This window comes from Camelus dromedarius, chromosome 20 (genome assembly GCF_036321535.1).
Source record: "Camelus dromedarius isolate mCamDro1 chromosome 20, mCamDro1.pat, whole genome shotgun sequence".
In the NCBI taxonomy this organism is placed as follows: Eukaryota; Metazoa; Chordata; class Mammalia; order Artiodactyla; family Camelidae; genus Camelus; species Camelus dromedarius.
Window position 1 is genome coordinate 34,931,283 of NC_087455.1, and position 23,918 is coordinate 34,955,200.

At 40.0% G+C, this 23,918-nt stretch overlaps 2 protein-coding genes across 8 annotated transcripts in view; one reads left to right on the forward strand and one right to left on the reverse strand.

Moving 5' to 3' along the window:
* TMEM67 (transmembrane protein 67) overlaps window positions 1-2,116 on the reverse strand; it is a 51,936-nt gene extending 49,820 nt beyond the window's left edge. For all 3 annotated transcript variants that reach the window (XM_031439320.2, XM_064476962.1, XM_031439318.2), the window contains exons 1-2: window positions 1,890-2,116; window positions 214-302 (exon numbers count right to left, since the gene is read on the reverse strand). In XM_031439320.2, the coding sequence (XP_031295180.2) occupies window positions 214-302; window positions 1,890-2,115 (315 nt within the window). In that variant the 5' untranslated portion in view covers window position 2,116. The remainder of the gene's footprint in view (window positions 1-213; window positions 303-1,889) is intronic.
* Window positions 2,117-15,120: 13,004 nt separating this feature from the next.
* On the forward strand, window positions 15,121-22,916 carry RBM12B (RNA binding motif protein 12B). 5 transcript variants are annotated; one of them, XM_031439311.2, is made up of 3 exons: window positions 15,121-15,335; window positions 18,649-18,698; window positions 19,280-22,916. In XM_031439311.2, exon 3 carries the CDS (start codon window positions 19,308-19,310, stop codon window positions 22,293-22,295), a length of 2,988 nt encoding a protein of 995 aa, XP_031295171.1. In that variant the 5' UTR covers window positions 15,121-15,335; window positions 18,649-18,698; window positions 19,280-19,307; the 3' UTR covers window positions 22,296-22,916. The 5 variants fall into 5 exon arrangements, with proteins under 5 accessions (XP_031295171.1, XP_031295175.1, XP_064333033.1 ...); XM_064476963.1 differs by lacking the exon at window positions 15,121-15,335 and adding an exon at window positions 15,380-17,500; XM_031439312.2 differs by lacking the exon at window positions 15,121-15,335 and adding an exon at window positions 15,380-15,576.
* Window positions 22,917-23,918: the final 1,002 nt, after the last annotated feature.

Here is a 23,918-nt window from a genome sequence, read left to right on the forward strand (position 1 = left end):
TTTTAAAATTTAAAAAGCAATACCTTTCTGTTTTTTCCAAGTTTACGAAATTTCACTGATCTTCCAAAATTTACTCTAGTAAAAACAAAGTTAACTTAACAATTTTAAAGTCTGTGGGAAAATTATTAGAGTACAGCATTATATTGTAGTTTAAAAAATAAAGACATTTATTATTTTCTACAGTAATTTTTTTTTTAAATAAACACTCCATACCATGTTTTCTGGGCACTTTTTACAAATGATATTAGGTCCTCCATTATTAGAGATCATCTGAAATCCTGGTAGACACACACATGAAGTTCCTAGAAAGAAAAGAGCCAATTTTGACCTTGGAAAACAAAAGCAAAACTCAGAGATACGAAAACTTTAATAATTCTTAAGATATTGAGAAGCAGTAGCCCAGAGCAAGACAGTGGTGCCAGTCCTGCCTAGGTTCTAACCTTGATTTGCTACTTAAGTCCTGGGACCCTGAGCAAGGCACTGAATTGCTCTGTGCCTTGGCTTCTAATTCTGTAAAATGGGGGCAACAGTATCTACCTCTTGGAGTTAACTGAGTATTAAATTAGTTATTATATGTAAAGGTCTTAGAATGTGTCTTGTGCACAGTGGATATTGTCTGTTACCATTTTAAGTGTGAGAATAAATAAACTATTAACTTATAACTATTAAACTAATAATCAAACTGTTGATTAACTGCTATGGGAAATTTTACATTTCTGTTTCACCTAACCATATGCATATATTCAACGAATTCATATTTACCTTTCAAAGCAAAACCCTATTAGGAAAGTTAACCTTGATTAAAAAAAAAAACTGTTTTCCTCTGGAAAGACAGCAAACATTACAAGACAATCACTAGCCAACTTGCTGAATAGGTAAGGACAGCATTCTCTAAGAAGGCATTAAGTGGACAGAGCACCCATAGGAATCCATGTAGTAGGATATCAGGGTTCATAACTATAAAACTAACACCTTACACTTCAGAGTCTGTGAGATGCTTTCTCATTCATATTTCCTCACCTGAGAAGCCTGACCTGCCCTATACGATGATTTAAATAAGGATACATCAGATTTGAAGATGGAAGAAATTTAATACAATAGGTGACCAAATCGAGATTAAGAAATCCGAGACTTCAAAATATGGGAAGTATCTTATTCTGAGCAGTTTCAGTGAGGAGAACTAGGACCAAGTGATGAACGTTTCAAGAAAAAAGTTAATTTTAATTTAAAGGGATTTTAAGGGCAATTAGTAATATTCAACAATAAAAGGGCTGAGTCCTAAGGAAATCTATATTACGGACATACAATATAGTGGGAATACACAGGTGGAGACTGAGGGCAAAGAGACAGCAGTTCTTCTAGTCTCCAATTTAGGCGACAAATAAGACATTACGACCTCATCTCGGCTTCCGTTTCCTCACCTGTAAAACGAGAAGACTAGACCTGATTATGGTTAAGGTCCCTTCCAGCTCTAAATTTCTGGGATTTGAAAAGCAAGATAACAAGTTTACAAGCGTTAACCTGCATTCCCTCCCCAAGCCGTCCTGTCACCTGCTCCTCTGCACCTCAGATCATTTCTCTATTTTTCCTTACTTCGGTAGTCAGCTTTCCAGGTACCTCCCTAAAGAGCCCCCAGATGAAGACCGGGGGGCTGGAGCCGAGAAACTGATTATGGCGACGGCCTACGGGGTAGCAGACTCAGGTTTTCCCTAACCTCATGTGTTGTGTGCAAGCTGAGTTCTCCAAGAAAACCCCACTCTCAGGCGTGGGCGGTTAACCGTTCAGAAGCATTCTTTCCGCAAAAGAAAAGGTGTTTCAGCGATGCCGGGGTCTGGCAGCCTCAAAGCCAGAATATTACTTTGGTCAGGGCCCACCCCGAACCGTCTCACCTCGGGCATCCTGCCTCTGGTTGGCCCCACACGGGACACAGGAGAGCGCGGAGATATCGAAGTACTCGTTGTGGCCACACGTCTCCGGCTGCCGGAAGGGGAAGAAGAAGACCTGAGCCTGTGAAACTCGAGAGAGGACCAACAGGAGGAATACAGTCGCAGTCGCGATGGAGAAAGCGAACCAAGCCGCCATTGCTACCCACGCCCCGCGGCAGCCAGTCACCATGGTGCAGACGCCAGCGGGCACGCAGTCTCCAGCGCCCCATCAGCCTCCGCGGGGAACCTGCAGAGCTGATTGGACACCGGCGGGCCAGGGTTCCGGAAGTGTCGGCCTGCGCTACCTGGTTGCTAGGTTACTAAAGCCGCGGGAAGCTGGCTGGTCAAGGCCAGGGTGCGTTAGGCCCGAGCTAACTGGATCGTGGCAGCCGCGACCGGCTATTTAAACTTTTGCATCTACTCTGGGACACGACCCATTAGCGGGACGTGAAATCAGTTTAAAAGGTCGCGAAATAGAATACTACAGAGAAAAAATTACCTGATTTTATCATCCAAATCAAGAGTAAGTATTGTTTCATTGAACTGTTAAATATTTACATCAGAATTTTTGTAGACTCGGTCATTTTCGTGTTAAAGGAGACATCTCAAAAATGTATTTGTCAAGATACATTGGTTTAAAAAAGAAGAAAAAACACTGATTTGAAATATGCAATTTTGGAAGATTGGCTCAAGCACTAAAAAAGGATCTTTCCTGGCAGACTTTTCTTTGTGTTTCTATGTTCTTCGTTTTGAGCATAGGAAATCTTGGATATAAACTGAGATCGTCTTTATCCCAGTTGTGAGTAAAACAGAAACCTATTTTTAAGTCAAATTTACACATATAGAACGTTGTCTCTCAAAATATGCACCCTTGGAGGCTATTAGTCCCGAAACATTTTAGAATTACCTTCAAAGCCAGTTTCTGGGTCATAAAAGAAAAAAATTATTTCTTAATAGTTAAATTTCACTTTGCTTTTGTTGCATTTTATTTGTTTTATTGTTATATTTTTTTCCTCCTCCTGCCCCCAAAAAAATCTGGCATATTTTGAAGCCACCTTATTCATCACTGGTAGCTTTAAATGACTTTTGGCTTTCTCAAAAAAGCACAAACTTTGTAAGAAAAATGATGATTTATCACTATTAAGGAAAAACCACACACATATAATATTCTCAATATGTGTGGAAAAATGCATCTAAGGAAGTTAGATAACTTTATTAGCCACCATTAGACCTAGTATTTGTCATGTGACCATCCCCAAAAGACCAGCATTCACTCTGTCACTAATATCTATGACAAAGAAGGTCATGTGTATGTTCTGAGAAAACTTCCTTAAAGAGGAATTCTAAAAAATATTTTTGAGTAATTACCATATTGTTGGAGTGTCTAATTTGAAGTAGAAATCACTTATCTGAATATCATTTTTGAAAAACATATGACTGTATAAATATTAATGGGGTCTCAAAAAGGGTATGGACAGAATAGTTGAGATTAATCTGCAAAAGCTTCCTATGGATGAATTTTAACTCTAGTCTTCCTTAACAAAGTACATACTGTTATATGCTCTGTGAGAGGGATCAGGGCAATAATATTTACTCGTTGTCTACTGTGTAATAGCAATAAAAGAGCAGATTTTTTGTGTTCCACACTGTGCACTGTGCTAGGCACTTGATAGCATTAACCTTAACTCTTCATAACAGTCCTTTGAGGGAACACTATCTCTTTTTTGGTATCCTTTTACAAAAAAAGAAACTGAGGATCAAAAAAGTTACACTTTAGGAAGTGGTGAAGCTAGAATTTATCTCCATCTCTTTTCCTTTCAGAGGATGGCAAAAGAAAGGACTGAGCTAAAATAATTTTATTTTTTAGGATAAGGAGAATATGTCTATAAGTGGAGAGGAAAAAAATAAAGAGAGGAATAACTGACTCTCTCCTGAGCTCCTGGGAAGGGGTCAAGGACTAGGTTGTAAGAGTGGGAGAAGGACCATCTAAGGGGAGGAGAGTCATTCTTTCTCAGGTTGGAAGAAGAAAGAAAGATGATTTAAGCCATCAAGAAATCCTGGGCTGGGGAGCAGAGAAGTTGAGCAAAATCAGTATTCTAACAGTAAAAAACACAGGTAAAAGTAAGAAATCTTTTGAAAAAGGTAGAGTGGATAACTGGGTAAGAGAAATCATTAGGGTTGACAACTGGCAGCAAGTCTAGATCTTGCCTGCAGGGCTAGATCTTGGTGGAGTGGGAGCAGGTATAGGATAGGCTAGCGAAGACCTAGGGTCAAGGTGAGCAGTGTGTGGAGAAGATGAGTATAGCTTGGTTATGCTGAGCATGAACTGCCTACACAGGTAGAGAGGTATAGCAGAAAGGGATGTGCATGTTGAGGACTTGGCCAAGAGGTTGGACTTGGAAATGGGAATCACCTTGAGTGCTCCAAAGACTATTGTGATTTTGAATCCCTAAACTGAGTTAAGAGAGCATGATCACCAGGAAGGAGAGTCCTAGGTGAGAAGTCAGAAGATAGCTCTTCTTTGGTGGGGAGTTCAACGATTTTTCAAACATTTATTGAGCACTTCTGTGAGTAGACACTTGTTAGGGACAAGAATCCATCCCTGGTGCTTTCCCTCAGGGGCCTCATAATCTAGTAGAGAAGAAGACATAGAAACAAATTATTAACATATTTTGAGAGAACTGCTCTCATTGAGACTGTGGAACCTGAAGATGGGATTAACCCTCCCTTGGTGGAAGGGAGGGAGATCAATGAAGAAATCACAGAGGAGGAGACACTGTAGGACAGGATAGGTAGAGGGACCAGCAGAACAGACCCAGAGGCATGAGTGAGTGAGCAGGCACACTGGAGAATGACATGTATCTCAGTATCCCTGAGGTGTATGATATGTATGGTCAGTGGCAGGAGATGAGGTTAAAAAAGTAGGAAGAAATAAAAAATGAAGGTTCTTGCATGCCTGTATTTGCCTCCTATTGTTTTAAGCTTTTTGAGGCTTTAAGCTAGGGAGTAACATGATCAGATTTGCATTTTAGAAAAAGTCTTAGGAAAGAGGTATATGGAAACCCTCTAGAGGGAGAGATCACTTGGGAGGCTAAAGCAGAAATCCAGGATCTAAACTGGGGCAAAGGAAGAAGGGAGAGGCAGGAGAAGATGAATGAAAAGCCTGTTTAGGAGGAAGAATTGTGAGAATTTTATGACTTGGACAGAAGAAGTAAAGAAGCAGAAACAAGGTTCACTTTCAGGTTTCTGATTTGGGTGACTGGGTGGACTGTGACATTAAAGGAACATAAAAATACTGGGGGGCAATAAAGCCTTCTTATTGAATAGAGAAAAAAAAGTAAAGGTAGAAATTAAACTTACAGGAATTATCTAATATGTTGGCGGGAGTTAGGACCATGGATAAAACTGGAAATAATTGATACTAATTGCTTGCTTTCAATGTGTCAGGCATTGCAGTACCTCATTTGATCCTAAATTGGGACCTAAATTATCATCACCTTTACTTTACAGATGAGAAAACCAAGGCTTAGAAAGCACATATGACTTTCTAGGGTCACACTCAGATCATGATTTTCACCCTAGAATTTGACACCAGAGCCCATACTTTTATCTCCAATTCATTACTGCTGTTCCTGAATCCCTGGGTGTGCCTTCCTGGGCATTAATAAAGAAAAGGGGAAGGCAAGTGAGTCCGTGAGGGGATTAATGAATTAAAACATCACACAGAATGTGAAGGACAAATTCAGAGTGCGGAAGTGGAGGTTGTGGTCAGAAGGGGAATTAATGAGATCAAGGTCTTACAGTTGGGGCACTTTGTGTGGTGAGCCTTGCACTCTTTCCCAGACTCCAGGCTCGTAGTGCCAGTACCTTTTAGTATAAACAACTGCCACATCGTATTCGGTATGTTCCAAATTGAACTTGGTTTCCGTAATGGAACACTCTTCTGGTTTTCCTTCAGGTTATTCCTGCTCTCTGTCCTTTGTAGGCTCAGCCTCCTTTACTTGGCTATTAAATGTGGAGTCCCTGAGGGACTTCTGTGCTAGACTTCTGTCTTCCCTTTCTTTGGTTTTCCTCCTAGGTGATGTCAACCATGTCCATGACCTTCAATGACCACTTTTGCTGGATGACTCACACAATTACATATATCCAGGCCAAATAACTTTTCTGAGCTCTGAATCAGCATTTCTGCTGTTTTCTTGAAAACTCCATTTAGGTGGAATGAAGCATCTTTAAGTCCAGGTGTCCAAAAACAGGGGATCTCGATCCCTTCCCCCACCCCCAAACTTGTTCTCTTCTAGTGTCCTCTGTCTTAGTTAATGGCAACATCATCCAACCTGTAATATAGGCTAGAAATCTAGGAGTCACTTTTGATGCTTTCCTCTCCTTCATCTTCCCATTTTAGTCCATTGGCAAGACTTCTTGATTTTTATCTTGTAAATATCTCTTGAATTTATTGCCCAAATATCCCTTTAATTCTCTTTAATTCTTTTACTTTTCTTAACCTCTACCATCACAACCATCCTAAAATAGAACCTCTCCCCATCTAAATTACTGCAATGGCCTCTTTTAAACTTAATTTTTCAGCTTTAGGCATTATCAATTGACTGCCTGCTATGGAAGATGAAGATTTGCTTTCTACCACATTCTCTGAACCCCTACATCTTTCTAATATATTTATTTAAAATTTCAATTAGAGTAGTAATCACTTTTACATTATTATGACTACTTAAATGCTGTTCACACTGGAGTCATATACCATACCACAATTTTTATCTTTCTTAAGTGCTTTCTTGCTTCTTTAGTTACCATGTGCTATCATTAAAAAAATCCTCAATTCTTCCTCGGAACTGTAAATCTCCTTTCAATATGTTTAATATATTTACTGTGTGCCAGGCTTTCCTCCAAGTGGTTTTAATCCTTATAATAGCCCTTTGAAGTAGGTACTGTTATCCCCAATTGATAGACGAGAAAATTTAGGAAAAGAGAGATCTAATAAGAACTGGTATTAGGATCCAGGCATCTATGTTCTTTTTCTTTTTTAAGGAAAATATTTTATTTTATTTACTTCTTTTTATTGAAGTGTAATTGACATGTAACATTATATTAGTTTCAGGTGTACAACATGATTCAACATTTGTATATATTTTAAAATGATCACCACAGTAAGTCTAGTTATCATCTGTTACCACACATAGTTACAAATTTTTTTTTCTTGTGATGAAAACTTTTAAGATCTCTCTTAGGAACTTTCAGATATACAGTATACTGTACACAATGCTGTACCTTCCATCCCCATGACTTATTTATAACTGGAAGTTGGTAGCTTTTGACCCCCTTCACCCATTTTACCCACCCCCTGCCCCTGGCAACCACCAGTCTGTTCTCTGTATCTATGAGCTTGTTTTGTTTTATTTTGTTTAGATCGCACATACAAGTGAAATGATGATCATATGTATTTGTCTTTCTCTGTCTGAATTATCACTTAGCCTAATGCCCTAAAAGTCCATCCATGTTACTGCAAATGGCAAGATTTCATTCTTTTTTGGTGGCTAAATAATATACCTATATATATGTATATACCCTATATATATATATATATATATATATATATATATATATATATATAAATAATATACCTATATATACATATATATAGGTATATCATTATATTATATAGATATATGTATCTCTCTCACACCTTTATCCATTCATCCATTGATGGACACTTAGGTTGTTTTTCCATCTTGGCTATTGTAAATAATGCTACAGTGAACATGGAGGTGCATACATCTTTTTGAGTTTGTGTTTCATTTTCTTCAGATAAATACCCAGAAGTGAAATTGCTGGATTATATGGTAGTTCGATTTTTAATTTTTTAGGAACTTCCATACTGTTTTCCATTCCATTGGTGGCTCACCAATTCACATTCCCACCAACAGTGCATAAGGGTTCCCTTTTCTCCATGTGCTGGCTAACACTTATTCCTTGCCTTTTTGAGAATAACCATTGTAACACGTGTGAGGTGCTATCTCACTGTGGTTTTGATTTGCATTTCCTGAGTGGTTAGCGATGTTGAGCTCCTTTCCACGTGCTTCTTGGTCATCTGTATGTCTTCTCTGGAAAAATGTCTATTCAGATTTTATGCCCATTTTTAAATCAGATTATTTGGTTTGTTTTGCAGTTGAACTGTATGAATTGTTTATATAGCTCAGATAGTTTCCTCTTATCAGATACATGATTTGCAAATATTTTCTCCCATTTGGTAGGTTGCCTTTTCATTTTATTGATGATTTCCTTTGCTGTGCAGAAGACTTTTTAGTTTGATGTAGTCCCAATGGTTTATTTTTGCTTTTGATGCCTCAGGCATCTATGTTCTTAACCACTGTGTTATGCGATCTCTCCTCGAGGCAGTAAGCCAAGACTGAAGATAATACGCAATCTGTTAAGCTGGGAGAGGAAGACAGGGTTGTGTTAAGGAGAGATCTCAGGCTTAATGGATTGTATATCCTCTTCTTTTCTTGGTTTACTTCTTTGTGTGGGTAGAACGCATAGTTTAGCAGCTTTCTGAAAGGGTGCATAAGATGTAAATTTTTGAAACCTTGTGTATCTGAAAATGCCTTTATTCTTCCCTCACACTTACTCAGTGGTTTACTTGGGTATGTGATTCCTAGTTTGGAAATAAGTTCCCCTCAGAATTTTGAAGACACTGCTCCTTTTCCTTTTGGTTTCTAACACTGCTGTTGAACAATCTGCTGCCATTTTGATTCTTAATCTTTTGTGTGTAATTTGTTTTTTACCCTTTGGAAGGCTTTAGGCTGTCCCTCTGTCCTCATTTTTCTTAATTTTACAGTGATGTGTCTCGGGGTGTTTCATAGTCTTCTTTTGTGTTGAGCACTTCGTGGACCTTATTCTTTTGAAGACCTCTTCTCCTTTTCTCCTATTCTCTCTTACTGGGATACCCAATTTTTTTAGATATTAGACCTGCTGGACTGTTTCTCTAACTTTCTTATATTATCTCTTCCATTTTACATTTTATTTTGTTTTGCACCATTTTCTGTGAGATTGTCTAAGTTTTCCCTGTCAGATATCCCCTTGAAATTTTCATTTCTACTATTATTAATTCAACTTCTAGTAGATCTTTTTTGCTGATTACATCTTATTTATAACATCCTAGTATTCTTTCATGGATGCAATATTTTATCTCTTTGAGGACATTACTGATAGTGTTTTAAAGGTTTCTTTTGCCTAATTTCTTCAAAATTATGTTTTGTGTTAGAGGATTTCCTTAGAAACCTGGTGGCCCTTGGCTGCCGATGTATATTGTATGTAGATGTGTAATATCTATGTAACGTGTGGAGTACACCAGAAAGCTCCTTGGTGGGGCTTCTCGACTGGGCTGCACGGTGTAGCTGATTTGCCCGGGCTGAACCACATAGCATCCCCCCACGCTGGTATTTTTCTCCCTAGCCCTCTACGTTGTGCTGATCAGATTCCCCAGAAATAATCTTCTCCCTGAAGGATTTAAGCCTGGCTGCCAGGTTCAGTTGGGAGAGAGAATTTCATCATTCAGTTTCATCACTGACATAATGCTCATCTTTTATAGATAGAGCCCCTGATCTCATATGTACCCCTCGTCCCCTAGTCACACTCTCTCCAGAGAACAAACTTCCAGTCTTCTGCTGTTACTGGGGAGAGACAGGTTTCTTGTCCTGGAAGGAAGGAGTCTTGAGTGCATGTCCTCAGGGCTTTATAAATCGATGTTCAACTAACTCTGTTTTCACCTTCTTCCCCAGCAGATGATACTGAGGCCTCCTAAGCCTTTGTGGATCTATTTGGTGCATATCAGGTTGCTTCTTAGCTTTTTCCACTGTCAATGTAGAATTTCGCCCTCTTGGGTTCATAGAAGAAATAATCTGTCTCCTGCTTGCAAAGTTTTATGGCCAGTGCCTCCTACTTTATCATTTTCATTCTTGCCGGTGTTTGCTTTTTCTGAAAATTCCTTTTCTGATATTTTATTAGGATTTCTGAAAGGAATGGAAGTAAATACAGTTCAAACTGTCACCTTAAACTGGAAGTCACAATAACCTGGTAACCTGCCTTCATGTGCGTACTCTTGCCGCCCTCTAATCCATTCTCCATGCCTCAGCTGGAGTCATCTTTTGAACTGTGAGTCTAATAGGTCACCTCTCTGCTTAAAACAGCTCAGTGGTTTTCCAGGGGAAAGCTCAAAGTCTTTAACGCGAACCGTAACCCCAGCAGGGTCTGACTTCTTCCTGCGGCCTCTCATTGTCCCGCGCACTCCTGTGCACTCTGCTCACACTGGTCTTCTTTCAGTTCTCTAAATGCCACTGAGCCTGGCACTTCTCTGCCTGGACCACCCTTCCTTCCTCCCCTTCCCAGCAATTTCCCCTTACCTTATTAACTCTTCCCTTCCTTCCAGCTCCTCCATCATTTCTCTTCCTGTCTTTCATGACCAGGCCAGGCCTCCTATGAAATACTCTCTGGGCAACATGCATTTCCCTTTACAACTCGTATCTTTGTTGTAAATTTACATTTAACTGAACAGTTCTTTCTATTAATATTTCTCTCCTCTCCTGGACTGCAAGCTTCAAGGGAGCAAAGACCATGTCTGTTTTTGGTCACCATTATCTTATTAGCACCTGGAGTTGTGTGTAATACATTATAAGTGTTTAATACACATTTGTTGCAATGGGAAAGAATAAATCAAAACTTGCTCCATTCCCTCATTCTCCAGTTTATTGTCATCTTTCAACTCTAAGGGGAGCTCAATGCTGTCTCCCCTCACCTCACCCGTGGGAAGTAGGTAAAGGACCAATGGATGACGAGGCCTCTGGCCGTAGTCCTTAGGGACAGAAATTTTTTGTGTCCACGTGGCATGGTGTCAAGCACTGGTTACTGAAACCGGGGGAATACTCCAAACACTTTTGCCCATCATGTCTTGGTGCTGGAGTTGCAAAAAAAAACAAAAACAAAAACAAAACACAGTCAAGCACTGGATAGGATAACACTTTACTTACACAGAGAAGAGACAAAGCAAGATCAGCTTCAGTAGTAGGCAACGGTCCCCCATAGCCATTGGGTCTCGCCCTGCTGCTGACAGAAGGTAATTGGCTCAGGCACTGCACCCCATTCATGCCGCAGTGAAAGGAACCTTGTCCCCTCCCCTTAGAGGACAGATACAACAATGGGGTTGGTCAGGTGCCATACAATGCATGTGCTTTAAGCAGAGACAAAAGAGTGCTCGTTGAACCTGAAACAAGGAAAGATACCCCCACAGAAGTGTGGGCTTTAGCCCTCGCCAAGGAAATATTCCAGATGCAGGGCCCGTTCTCATGTGGCCGAGTAAGGGCTGCATGAGACTGCCTTTCCCAATGCAAGTCTTCTGGATTCTCTTTGTTTTCTCTGTATGGTCTCTCTTTGGAATGTCTCTGTAGATCCTTAGGTCGTCGTCTTCTTCCTTTTGTTATACGTGCCTGGGACCGGATGGAACCCAAGGAAAGGAAGCCTTAACAGAAGGAGACACCCTGTTTCACCAGGATCCTGCCTGTTCACTAGAAACAGGTCCTGCAGTGAGGTTTGGGGGCAGAACTTCATCGGTGAAACTCAGGGCTTTGATCCAGTCCCTTTTCTGCTGCCTCCTTTTCAGTAACCTATAGCATCCATAGAATGTTCAGGATCTCAGTCTCCTCCATATTTCGTCATGGAGACAAGACTCTCATCTACACCAGGCAAGAGGTTATCCAAGTTAGAATGCTGGGGTCCTGTTCAGTTCTGATTTACCACACATCATTCACTTGCTGATTCTGTTAAGTCTCTTAGATCTGACTTCTTTCACACACAACTGAACAAACTCCTTTATTTAATCAGTAGTGTCCAGATAGTGCTCTACTGATTCATAGAGCTTTTGTACATGTGCCCCTGAGGACCACTGCAGGGGATAAAAATTGGAAAGAAGCATGCAGGCCACCAGAGCAGCATGTAAGATTTCATGTTATATGCTCTCCTGGTGCTTTACTATGTGCCTTTAATGTTTATATATATAATATCATTCTATCTACACAACAACTCTACTATTGTCATCTTCATTTGATGGATGAAGAAACTGAGGCAGAGAGGTTCAGCAGCTGACGTGGATACAGCTAGCAGGTGGCAGAGTTTGGGTTGGAAGTATAGTGTTCTGATTTCTGAGCCTGCCTTCTTGATTTCTAAGTCATACACTTGGCCCTTTGTATCCATGGGTCCCACATGCATGAATTCAACCAACTGTGGATTGAAAATATTTGGGAAAAAATTCCAGAAAGTCCTGAAAAGCAAAACTAGAATTTGCCACATACTGGCAACAATTTACATGGCATTTATACTGTATTAGGTATCATAAGAGATCTAGAGATGATTTAAAGTGTACAGGAGGATGTACATAGGTTACATGCAAATACTACACCATTTTATATAAGGAATTTGAATATCCCTCTATTTTGGTATCTGAAGAAGTCCTAGAAATAATTGCCTGAGGTTACTGAGGGACAACTGTATTGGAGTTTAATGTGTGTTAGGGACTGTTCTAAGTGCTTTATATGCATCATTTCATTTAGTCCTCATAATGGCCCACCATGCAGTGTCACCTTCACTCTACAAATGGAGAAGTTGAAGGACAAGGAATTTGTCCCTTGTCATGAAGTGGCAGAGCTGGGATTTATACTTGGATCTGCTCTGCCTGATCTGAGAGCCCACTGTCTTAATCCCTGTGCTCTACACGTCCTCTTGTATGTGATGACTGGCTGCATGTGTGCGCTGTAGTGTGAGTTTCTTGAGGAAAGAGGACTGTGAGTTCTTCACCTTTGTCTTTCAGGAGCTTTAGCAAGGTTCTTGACACACAGTTCATGCTCAGTAAATATCAGCTGAATTGAATGGAAGTCAGGGTGTGCAAGAAGGTCCTTGGAGTTGAGAAGATCGAGGAAGTCTGAGACCAAGTGATGAAAGGCTGTTTTTGTGGATGTTGAAGAGCTAGGAAGGGCAGCTGAAAACTGTCTGATGCCAAAATCATTCAGGAGGGGAGGCGGTGCTGGAGTTGTGGTAACATGCTTAGCAAGGCTGACTAATTGCCCAGGCAGAGTCACAGAGTGGCCATGGCTCCGTGTGGTTACCGTGTTTCCTAGTACAGTCTTCTGTTTTGCTGTTCCGGAAATCTTCTCTCTGTTCTCTAAAGTAATTAGGTTTTCATATTGACACACTCAAGGCTCAAGAAGCTATTCAGTACCCAGAATACCATATAGATAAATCCAGTTACCTTGACTGGAATTTTCTTTTTTTGATCGTAATGCTATAGTCATCAGAACAAGGCAGAAGGCAAACTAGAAAAGGCAGGTGTTCATTGTTCTGTTGTTTGGAGAAAATCTGTGTGAACAGAATGAGGATGGTCATCTCTGAACAACAAAGGTGACTGGCAATACCTGTCTAGACGTGTCCAAGGAAGGGAGTTTGATCTAAGCATTCTTGTTCAGATGAACTTTATAGTAAGTGCTTATTAAATGATAGCTGTTATTTTTGTTAAGACCGGTAAAATGGGGTTCTCAGGTACCCTTAACTGAAAAACACTTTTTGAGATTAGGTGACTCCTCATGTTCTGTTTTCATGCTTAGCAAACAACTCTCTCATCATTTGACTTCATATGGAGTGTTTACAGCCAATGAAGTATTGGTCAGCTTGAGCTGATCTTAGGTTTACTTTACTAGTGTTTCTTCTTGTAATTAATATTGACAATATCGCCATTTTTGGAGCATTGCTTCTGGGTACTCGTTTAAAGGGAGGCTGCCTCAGAAGACAGAATCCTCTCCCCGTGTACTACAAAGGAGTGTCCTGGAAGCAAAACACTAGGGTTCAATTCCTGGCTGGTACTATCTCTGTCACCTTGAGCATGCTATGCAATCCTTTATGCCTCAGTTTCTCTTACTTGTAAAATAGGAATAATAACAGTACCTACCTCCAAAAGTAGTTCTAAGAATGAAACGAAATAATGCACAGGGACTGGTACATAATTAACCCTCAATAAATGTTAGCGTTTAAGTTCTAGCTCTTGAGCTTGCTAGGCCAGGATCAAACCCTGAAGTGCGGGGAATCATCAGGGTAAATGCTACCTAGTCACTGAGCCTGGCTCCCCACAGTGACATATTCTGCTTGTGTATAGAATCACTTTGACATTCGAAACAAGTCACTATTACTTATATAGCCTCATACATTTACTCATTCAACATTTCCCACAACCCTAAGAGGCAGGTACTAATATTATCCCTATTTTACAGATGAGGAAACGGAGGCATAGACAGGCTAAGTAGCTTGCCTAAGTGAATAAATGGTGGCTGTCACTTAGGGAACCACTTTTTATTTACTCGTTAAACCACCTCTTCTTTCTCAAAGAGAATGGGTATTTTTCAGTGAGAGTTTGAAAACTCATTTAGTTCCTCTCATCTGTAACAATGTTTTAAAGATACAGTTTCCGTTTTCTTAGTGAGCTTTGAATCCACCCATAAATGCATTATGTAGTTATACAACTGGGCTGCTTTGTTACTTGCGAATAAAATAAAACAAAACACAAAGTTGTTCGCCACCTTTTACATAGCAGGCACCACAGAACACGCCTATAATTGTGTTTTTCTCTCAAGATTGGCCTGTGTTTTCATGTTTCATAAAAAGCCAGAAGGTAGGAACAACAGTTGTATAACGGCACTTTCTTCATACATTTTTATAAAGTTGAATAAACATGCACTTGTTAAGCTCCTTGGGTGTTGATAATGTACCTGGAACATCTAAAGCATTAACGCATTTCTCAGACCTTTCAGTGTTTACAAAGAGCCTTTCATAAGATGCTTACAACATATATATATATTATATACATATATCTGCGGAGCTTAAAAGAATTCTCAAACATTTCTCTGCTTTTGCATCTCTTAACTTCTGGGAATCACGAACGTTTGTCCAGTGTACTTCCGCTGTTAGTTCCTGAAGCTTCTCATCACAGCAGCGGGTTGATCCCGAACTTTGTCTCAGACCCTGTCTGGTCCCTGGTGGAGACTCCCGGCTTGGCTGGAGTCTGAGCATGCGCAGGAGTGCGCCATCCCCAGCGCGAGCTCGCGCGCTCGCGGGCGCCACCTCCCTGACGACAGGAAGCGGGTGAGCGTCGGGGCGCGTGCGCAGACGTGGGCCGGGCGCCGGGGCGGTGGGTGACGCCTGGAGAGCGCATGGGCAGACAAACTGTACGTCCGTTTGTCCGGAGCAGAGGGGAGAGTGGGCGCCATCTTCTAGGCTCGCTGAGAGCTCTACCTGTGCTGGGGAGGCTGCTGCGACGAGGAGCGCCCCCCGCCCCAGCCTCGCGGCTCCGACTCCGCAGCAGTGGTGTGTGTTTATTGCCAAGTGCGAAGCAGTTAACCTGGGGGCGTCGGGGGCGGGGGGGGGGGCTTGGCGACCGGGACGGAAGAACAGGGAAAGGCGGGGACGCGCCAGGAACTAGCGTAGCTTCTGCCGTTAGTGCACCTCTTTCCCTGCTAAGCACCGACTCCCCCGTCAGCCTCCATGCGGTGTCGTGTGTGCACTTTCCCAGTCTGCTTGAGAGTGAAGATCTCGAGGGATTTCATAGGTATTTTTTTCTTTGCTATGTCATCGTAGTCAGTGGTGGCAGAAAAGCGCTGAAGGCCCGGCTCGTTAGGCTTGAGAGGGGCCAAAGTGTTTCATTTAGATTTGGGGGCAGTTCACCCTGTGGCGAGTTAGGGTGAAATGTTTGCCCTTGGGACGGTGTAACGGAAAGGCACGGAGGTTGGGCGGTCCAGGTTAATTTGAAGGCTGATTTTGGCTGAAGGTCTGGCGACAGCATCGGATCCCACGTAGCAACTTTGGCCTGACGCGAAAGAAGGAAGCTCTGACCCCTGGGAGGATGGACAAAGGCTTTGGGTATAGAAGCGATGCCTTCGGATGATCCCCGTTTGAGGATGGATGGATGGATGTTATGGGAAATCCTGTGCCATGTGGATTCGTCTTCATTTACGGTTCCTACTGGGGACTTTGGCTCTGTGCCGTCATTGCTTTGGTTTTTATTTTAATCACCTGCATCAGAAAAGGATAAAAGGCACATCGTCATAAAGAATCCTTGTGGACTGGGGTAGATTATTTTCTTCAGGGAAAGACATGCGTTTAGAATTTGAATGTGCTTCATCAAAACTTTAGGTTTTTAAGAAATAGTCGCAGTGTTCTGTCCCTCAGTACGTCTGGCAAATGACTTACTGTTCTCTAGTTAAAATAGATGGATCTGAGATAATAACTATTTAAATTTAGCCTTCCTCCCATTTCCCTTTCAGGCTTGATTAGAAGATGCACATTACGTGTTGTTTTGTGATACTGTGATCAGCTGGGATTCAGTTGCATAAAATCACAATTATTTAAAATGAGCTTGCTAATTTAAGTTACTTCCCCTTAAATGAGCTTTTATAACCCACTTCCTTCTTTTCATAGGTTAGAAGTTCTAACAGATCACTGTCTTTAAATCAGCAATAGTCACAAAAATACTTTTGTTGCTGTCATAAGAAAAATTTTAAGTGCAGAGTACTTTAGAGTATTTTTGTGTTTTGCTTTTTGTGTAACGTTTTAAGAATAGACTTTCTGAGGAATTTGAGGAAATAACATGGAAACCGCAGGAAAGGTGCTCATTTTGAGAGCTGGTCTCTTAGAGGTGGTCTTCTAGGTGTGTTTTTGTAGGAGGACAAATGGTACATTACCCTACTATCTCAAGGGCAAAAAAGTTTAAGCAGTAGTTTTATTTCGCTGTGGCAAATAAGAAGAAAAATTTTATATAATCTACTTGAATTGGAATTCATAAATTTGTACTCGTGGAACTACTTAGCTAAAATATTGTTTTTAAATTAGGGAGGATAAATTACATCACATTTTTTGAATTTAACAATAATTACTCCTTGAAATGTCAGCGTTTCTTGTAGATTTATTTATGTTACCTTTTAAAGTTTTAGAAAAAGTTTAGGAGGGACAAAATAATGTTTATTACATTGCTTTCTAAAGTACTTTAAAAGTGAAAAATAGGCTAAGTCATTTTGCAAAGGAAGGAGTCTTGGAACGTTAATTTGGGTAACTATTCCAGAAGCCATTTACAGTGTTTGTTAAAATGTTGATGTGGGTATTGGTTTGTTGAGGAAACTAAACTTACACTCTTTTTTTGGTACTGTGCAGATTTTCAAATAGACTGTTTTTTAGAACAGTATTTTAGGGTCACAGTAATACTGAGTGGAAGGTACAGAGATTTCCCATTTGCCCCCTGCCCCCACCCATACCATGCAAATATTTTAATAGTAACCCTCATTAATATTTTTAATATCAGTTTGGCATGGATAATTTAGATGTGTAAAATGTGCCAATTAATTTCTTGATATGTTTGTTAGTGTAGCTTGTAGTTTAAAAAGTTTAATCTGTGGACCTTTTTCAAAGGAAGATAAACTTTGCAGTGTTCAAAGAACATGTCTTCTGACACCACTTTGTAGAAGAGAGGGACTTTAAGTGTAAGTACTGAATTAGAACATTTATTTGCACATTAAAAGCATAAATTTATAACTAAGTTAAATCATTAACTTAGCAGACCTTAAAAACTTATTTCATAAGACTGCATTAAATATTTGAGTATCTCTAAAAGTATGAGATGTAAATTTCCTTAAGGAAATACTAAGTTGAGATTTTTCAGTAGTTAATACTGATATCCCCAAACATTTCAGATTAAGGTATTTTTATTATATTTTTACCTTCCTACATTGTCATTTGGGTTTCCTCAGTAAAATGTAGAGTTGTTTGAAATGGAATAAATGGATTAGCATAAGATTCTGTGTTTATCTGAACATTTTCTATTTGGCTTAAGATGAATTTTAACTGTAATTGTTTTAGGAGTTTAGGATAAGGAGTAGTAGTTGAGATTTTTGATTTTAGGGATATTTTACTACTTGTCTTCATTATAGTGGAGTCGGGAATTTAGTTCCATCTTTGGAAGTGTGAGCTCCATATGTAGAACTTAAAATTGTATCCAAATGGTAGCCATTGGTTTGGATTTATTGCTTTAAAAATGGTTTTTGAATTTGAAACATGTGTTTTGTTCAATCATATCATTAATTTGATTTGGTCTTATATTTTGAAAGGGAAGAGATTTGCAGGAGAGTTGGACATAATGAGCTAGATGTTTGGTGTTCTCATGGGTAGAAGTGAGAAGTTTTTTTGAAAATTTTTGGTGTTCTTAAATTGTCATTTTTACTTGTAGAACAGTTGTCTTTTTTTTTTTTAAAGTGGATATAAAATTTATGTACAGTGAAATGCACAGACCTTAAGGATGGAATTCATTTAGCCTTGATAAATGTATATACCATTGTAACCAACACTCTAATCAAAACATACAACATTTCTGTCACCTTTTTCCTTTGCCACTTCCAATCAAGGACTGATTTGCAGATATCTACTTGGAATTTGCACCTCTTTTTTTTTTTTTGCTGAAGTATGATTAATTTCCCCTTGGAACAAAGATGACCATTTTGTGATGGTTTTAGTTTTGGTTCCTTATATTGCTTCACTTTTAATAGGTAATTCTGCCATGAATATCCTAATCTGGCGTTGTTTAAAGTCAATTGCAGGGTCCAAGGATTAATTATATTTCATTTTCTTTCCACAGTTAAGTTGCTTTTACAGAATTAACAGGTCTCCAAGAAATAAAAAAAAAAGGTAAGATATACAGAGTCTAAGGCTTTTCACAGAGGCTTGACAAAATAATGTAAAATAGAATAGTACATCTAGGTACACATGACTTCTGTACTTTATGTCTGGCCAGTGATGCACTGGTGGTAGGCAATTTATTATCATGAGCAGAAATTATATATTGACCATAGATGGCTTTTCTAAGTATGTAAAATTCATTGTGGTTGGTAAAATTCTTTAATCCACAAAGCTCTCTCTTGATGTTTCAGTAGAAGATATGTCTGACAATAGTTTGGTCTTGTTGTGAAGTAGCACTTGGCTGACTTACAAAGAAGATTTGATATTTTTGATGCTCATACTGTATAGGATAGGTGATAGGAAATGTTTCTTCAGAGTAGCTGGTTTATTTGTATGTTTAGCTGGGAGGAAGTTTATTCCTTGTTTTTCTTTTTTTAAAGAATTAGATACAATCAATATCTTTGTGAACTCATATCTTGTTTTCATTTATAAATGCTCAGAAGGTAGGAACCAAATAATTACTAAGCTTAGTTTGGGATAAGGTACTTCAAAAGTAAGACTTGCTATTATGTGTACCTTTCTGTCTGCAGGTCATTATTGCTGTGGTTTGAGCTCAGCATGGCTGTAGTCATCCGTTTACTGGGGCTTCCTTTTATTGCGGGGCCTGTGGATATTCGTCACTTCTTCACGGGATTGACTATTCCTGATGGAGGAGTGCATATAATTGGAGGGGAAGTTGGGGAGGCTTTTATTATTTTTGCAACAGATGAAGATGCAAGACGTGCCATAAGTCGTTCAGGAGGGCTTATCAAGGATTCATCTGTAGAGCTGTTTCTTAGTAGTAAGGCAGAAATGCAGAAGACTATAGAAATGAAAAGAACTGATCGCATGGGAAGAGAGCGACCAGGATCTGGGGCATCAGGGGTTGGCAGCTTATCTAATTTTGTTGAGGCTGTTAAAGAAGAAGCAAGTAATTCTGGATATGGCTCTCCAATTAATCAAGACGCTGGGTTTCATACTAATGGTACAGGACATGGTGATTTAAGGCCAAGAAAGACACGGCCATTGAAGGCTGAGAATCCTTACTTGTTTCTGCGAGGTTTGCCTTACTTAGTAAACGAAGATGATGTACGTGTTTTTTTCTCTGGTTTGTGTGTGGATGGAGTAATTTTCTTAAAGCATCATGATGGCCGAAATAATGGTGATGCCATAGTAAAATTTGCTTCATGTATTGATGCTTCAGGAGGTCTTAAATGTCATAGAAGTTTTATGGGCTCAAGATTTATAGAAGTAATGCAAGGCTCAGAACAACAGTGGATTGAGTTTGGAGGTAATGCAATTAAGGAGGGTGACATTCCTATGAGGACTGAAGAACATTCTCCACCAAGGGGAATTAATGATAGACATTTTTGGAAACGATCGCATTCAAAATCTCCCAGAAGAACACGCTCTCGTTCTCCTCTTGGATTTTATGTTCACTTAAAAAATCTGTCCCTAAGTATTAACAAAAGAGATTTAAGGAATTTCTTTAGAGATACTGATCTGACTAATGAACAGATTAGGTTTTTATATAAAGATGAAAGAAGAACAAGATACGCCTTTGTGATGTTCAAGACTCTGAAAGACTATAACACTGCTCTGGGTTTGCATAAGACTGTTTTACAGTACCGTCCAGTTCATGTTGATCCAGTTTCTAGAAAACAAATGCTGAAGTTCATTGAATGTTACGAAAAGAAAAGACCAGCATCAGCAGAGAAAGAAAGGCTTGGACACGTTTCACAAAAACACTCTCAAGAAGGCTACTCTGGCCAGAAACTGTGCATATATATAAGAAATTTTCCATTTGATGTTACGAAAGTTGAAGTACAGAAGTTCTTTGCAGACTTTAATCTTGCTGAGGATGACATTTACTTGCTTTATGATGACAAAGGAGTTGGTCTGGGAGAAGCATTGGTGAAATTCAAATCAGAAGAACAGGCCATGAAAGCTGAACGTTTAAACCGGCGAAGATTCTTGGGGACAGAGGTATTGTTGAGGCTCATATCCGAGGTACAAATGCAGGAGTTTGGTGTAAATTTTTCTTCAATGTCCAGTGAGAGAATGCATGACCATACACAGTCATGTGATAGAGATGATTATCCTCATTTATTTGACTCAGATGATCTACCAGTATACTCAGCTGGCCCTTCTGAAAACTTTAGGCATCAGCAAGAGGACTTGAGGCAACTGGACAATTTTAAGCATCTCCAGGGAGATTTCCGACCGCCTGATAGGCGGCCTCCTGAAGATTTTAGGCATTCCCCGGAGGACTTCAGGCGCTCCCCGGAAGACTTCAGGCACCTTCGGGAGGAACACTTCAGGGGGCCTCCTGAGGAGGACTTAAGGCGCCCTTGGGAAGAGGAGGATTTCAGGTACCCTCGGGAGGAGGACTGGAGGCGGCCACCTGAAGATGATTTCAGGCGGCCTCCCAAGGAAGACTTCAGGAGACCCCCCGAGGAGGACTGGCGAAGGCCCCCAGAGGGAGACTTCCGGCGGCCACCAGAGGAGGATTGGAGGCGGCTTCCTGAGGAGGACTTCAGACGGCTTCCCCCTGGGGAATGGAGGCGACCACCTGAGGAAGGCTTCAGGCGGCCCCATGAGGAGGACTTCAGGCGACTTCCAGAGGAAGACTTCCAGCGACCACCTGAAGAGGACTTCAGGCGGCCCCACGAGGAGGACTTCAGGCATTCTCCTGAGGAGGATTTCAGGCGTTCTCCTGAGGAGGACTTTAGGAGGCCACCCCCGGAGCACTTTCGGCGGCCACCCCCGGAGCACTTCCGGCGGCCACCCCCGGAGCATTTCCGGCGGCCTCCCTCGGAGCACTTCCGGCGGCCACCCCCGGAGCATTTCCGTCGGCCGCCCCAGGAACATTTCCGTCGGCCGCCCCAGGAACACTTCCGGCGGCCGCCTCAGGAGCATTTCAGGCGGCCTCCCCAGGAGCATTTCAGGCGCCCACGAGAGGAAGATTTTAGGCATTCGCTGGATGAAGATTTCAGGGGCCCTCCGGATGAAGAGTTTAGGCACCCTCCTGATGAGGACTTCAGGAGTCCTCAGGAGGATGATTTCCGGTGCCCTTCTGATGAGGACTTCAGGCGGCTCCCAGAGGAAGACCTCAGGGAAGCTCCGGAGGAGGACCCTAGACTTCCTGACAATTTTAGACTTCCTGGTGAGGAGTTGAGGAGCCCCCCTGATGATTTTAGAGGTCATCGCCCTTTTGTGAATTTTGGTCGCCCAGAAGGAGGCAAGTTTGATTTTGGAAAGCGTAATATGGGAAGTTTTCCTGAGGGGAGATTTATGCCTGATCCAAAATTAAATTGTAATTCAGGTAGAGTAACACCTATTAAAATAATGAATCTTCCATTTAAGGCTAATGTTAATGAAATTCTAGACTTTTTCCATGGTTATAGAATCATACCTGAATCCGTTTCAATACAGTATAATGATCAAGGATTACCTACAGGGGAAGCCATTGTTGCCATGATAAACTATAACGAAGCTATGGCTGCTATTAAAGATCTGAACGATAGACCAGTTGGCCCCCGCAAAGTTAAGTTAATTTTGCTCTAGAGAGCATTTCTACCTTCAGTTACCTCCCCACAGTATTGATGCAGTAAAATGCAATTTTTAAGTGTTTATTTTTAATTATCTAATGAAAAACATTTTAATTTTGATCTGTGAATAGAACAAATGTAAATACTAGACTGTGAATCTGGTTTTCTTTTGCTTGCAAATTGCCGTTCATTTTTTCTAATTTAAAATCATATGGTTTTTTTGTTTTTTGGTTTTTTTTGACTGGAGGAGAGAACTATTTCTCTGAGTGCATTTCTGTTGATGTCATGGGTAAACCTCAAGACTTGTATAAAGTAGAACTGTATTTGGGGAAGGTAAATTTTATATTCACTTTTGTTTCCATTTTGTAGTCTGCATCATTTTACTCAGACTGTGTAAGGAAATGGTCAGTGACTGATTGTTCAGGGTTAGCATGTTCATTGCTAACTGCCTGCATAATTAATGCCCTCTTCCTTGTCTTGAGTTATTACTGTGTTAAGCCTCCCATTAATCATAAGTAGTTCAAAATGGACAGACTGTGAACTTGAAGTTTACTTATGTAAAAAGTTTAGGAGATTCTTAAAGTTTCCATGTTCAATACTTTCAAAGTTTTATAAAAATAAAAAAATTGCAACCAAATAGACCAACTAATTAACTTGTATTTGTATGTAAAGAAAAAAATTACAGCTGCTTTTGTGAAGGTTTCCAGTAGCTACATTCAACAATATGATAGGAGGGACCAAACATTATGTGATAATAGTGTAGAGTGCTATGTATAGTTCTGTGGTTTCTTCCAACATCTCATCAACCAAACTAATAAGATTTACTGAAAATACTTAAAAGATGAAAGTAATTATAGGTACAAGGGGCCTTTCAGGCTTATGCTGGGAAGAATCTGATAAATGGATATATTGTGTTTCTAGGAGAATTTATTGATGATTCATATAACTTGTATTTTTAATGAGGTTCTTAATTTCAAAACTTTTTATCCAAAGACTCAGTAACTAAATATAATAACTTGTGAGATTGAATTTTGACTTCTTTGATATTCAGCATTTATTGTAGACATTTTACAAAATACTGGTTTGATTTTTCTATACCATGCTGATAGTAATGCTAACATTGGGCATTTATTATGTGCTAGGCAGTAGAAGTGTTTTACATGCATAATCTCAATCTTAGTATTCCCTAAGAAGCATAGACTATTTACCTTTATTTTACAAATGAGATAATGAAATATATATAGTTTTAAGTAACATCCCTAAAGTCATGGCTAGTAAATCGGAGCCAGTTTCAACCCAGAGAGACTACTGACTCTTCTTAATACTTTTGCCTACTAACTTTGTTAAATGGTATTTTAAATTTTAGTAAAACCATGTTAAAAATACTTTCAAGAGTAAAGGATATTTTCTTACCTCCATTGTTGCTTTAAAAATAGCATTAAAAATATAAAATCAGTATGCTTACATTGTTACTAAAAGACAAAGTAACTTTTAAAAGTTCTCATATATCCAGGTTTCTCTGGGATACTAACATTATATATTGGCTTCTAATTTGAAAGTTCATTTTATCAAACATGATTTGACTTTGGTTGGCCTTTTATAGTTTACATAAAACAAAGTTAATTTTCCTCAGTTCTGT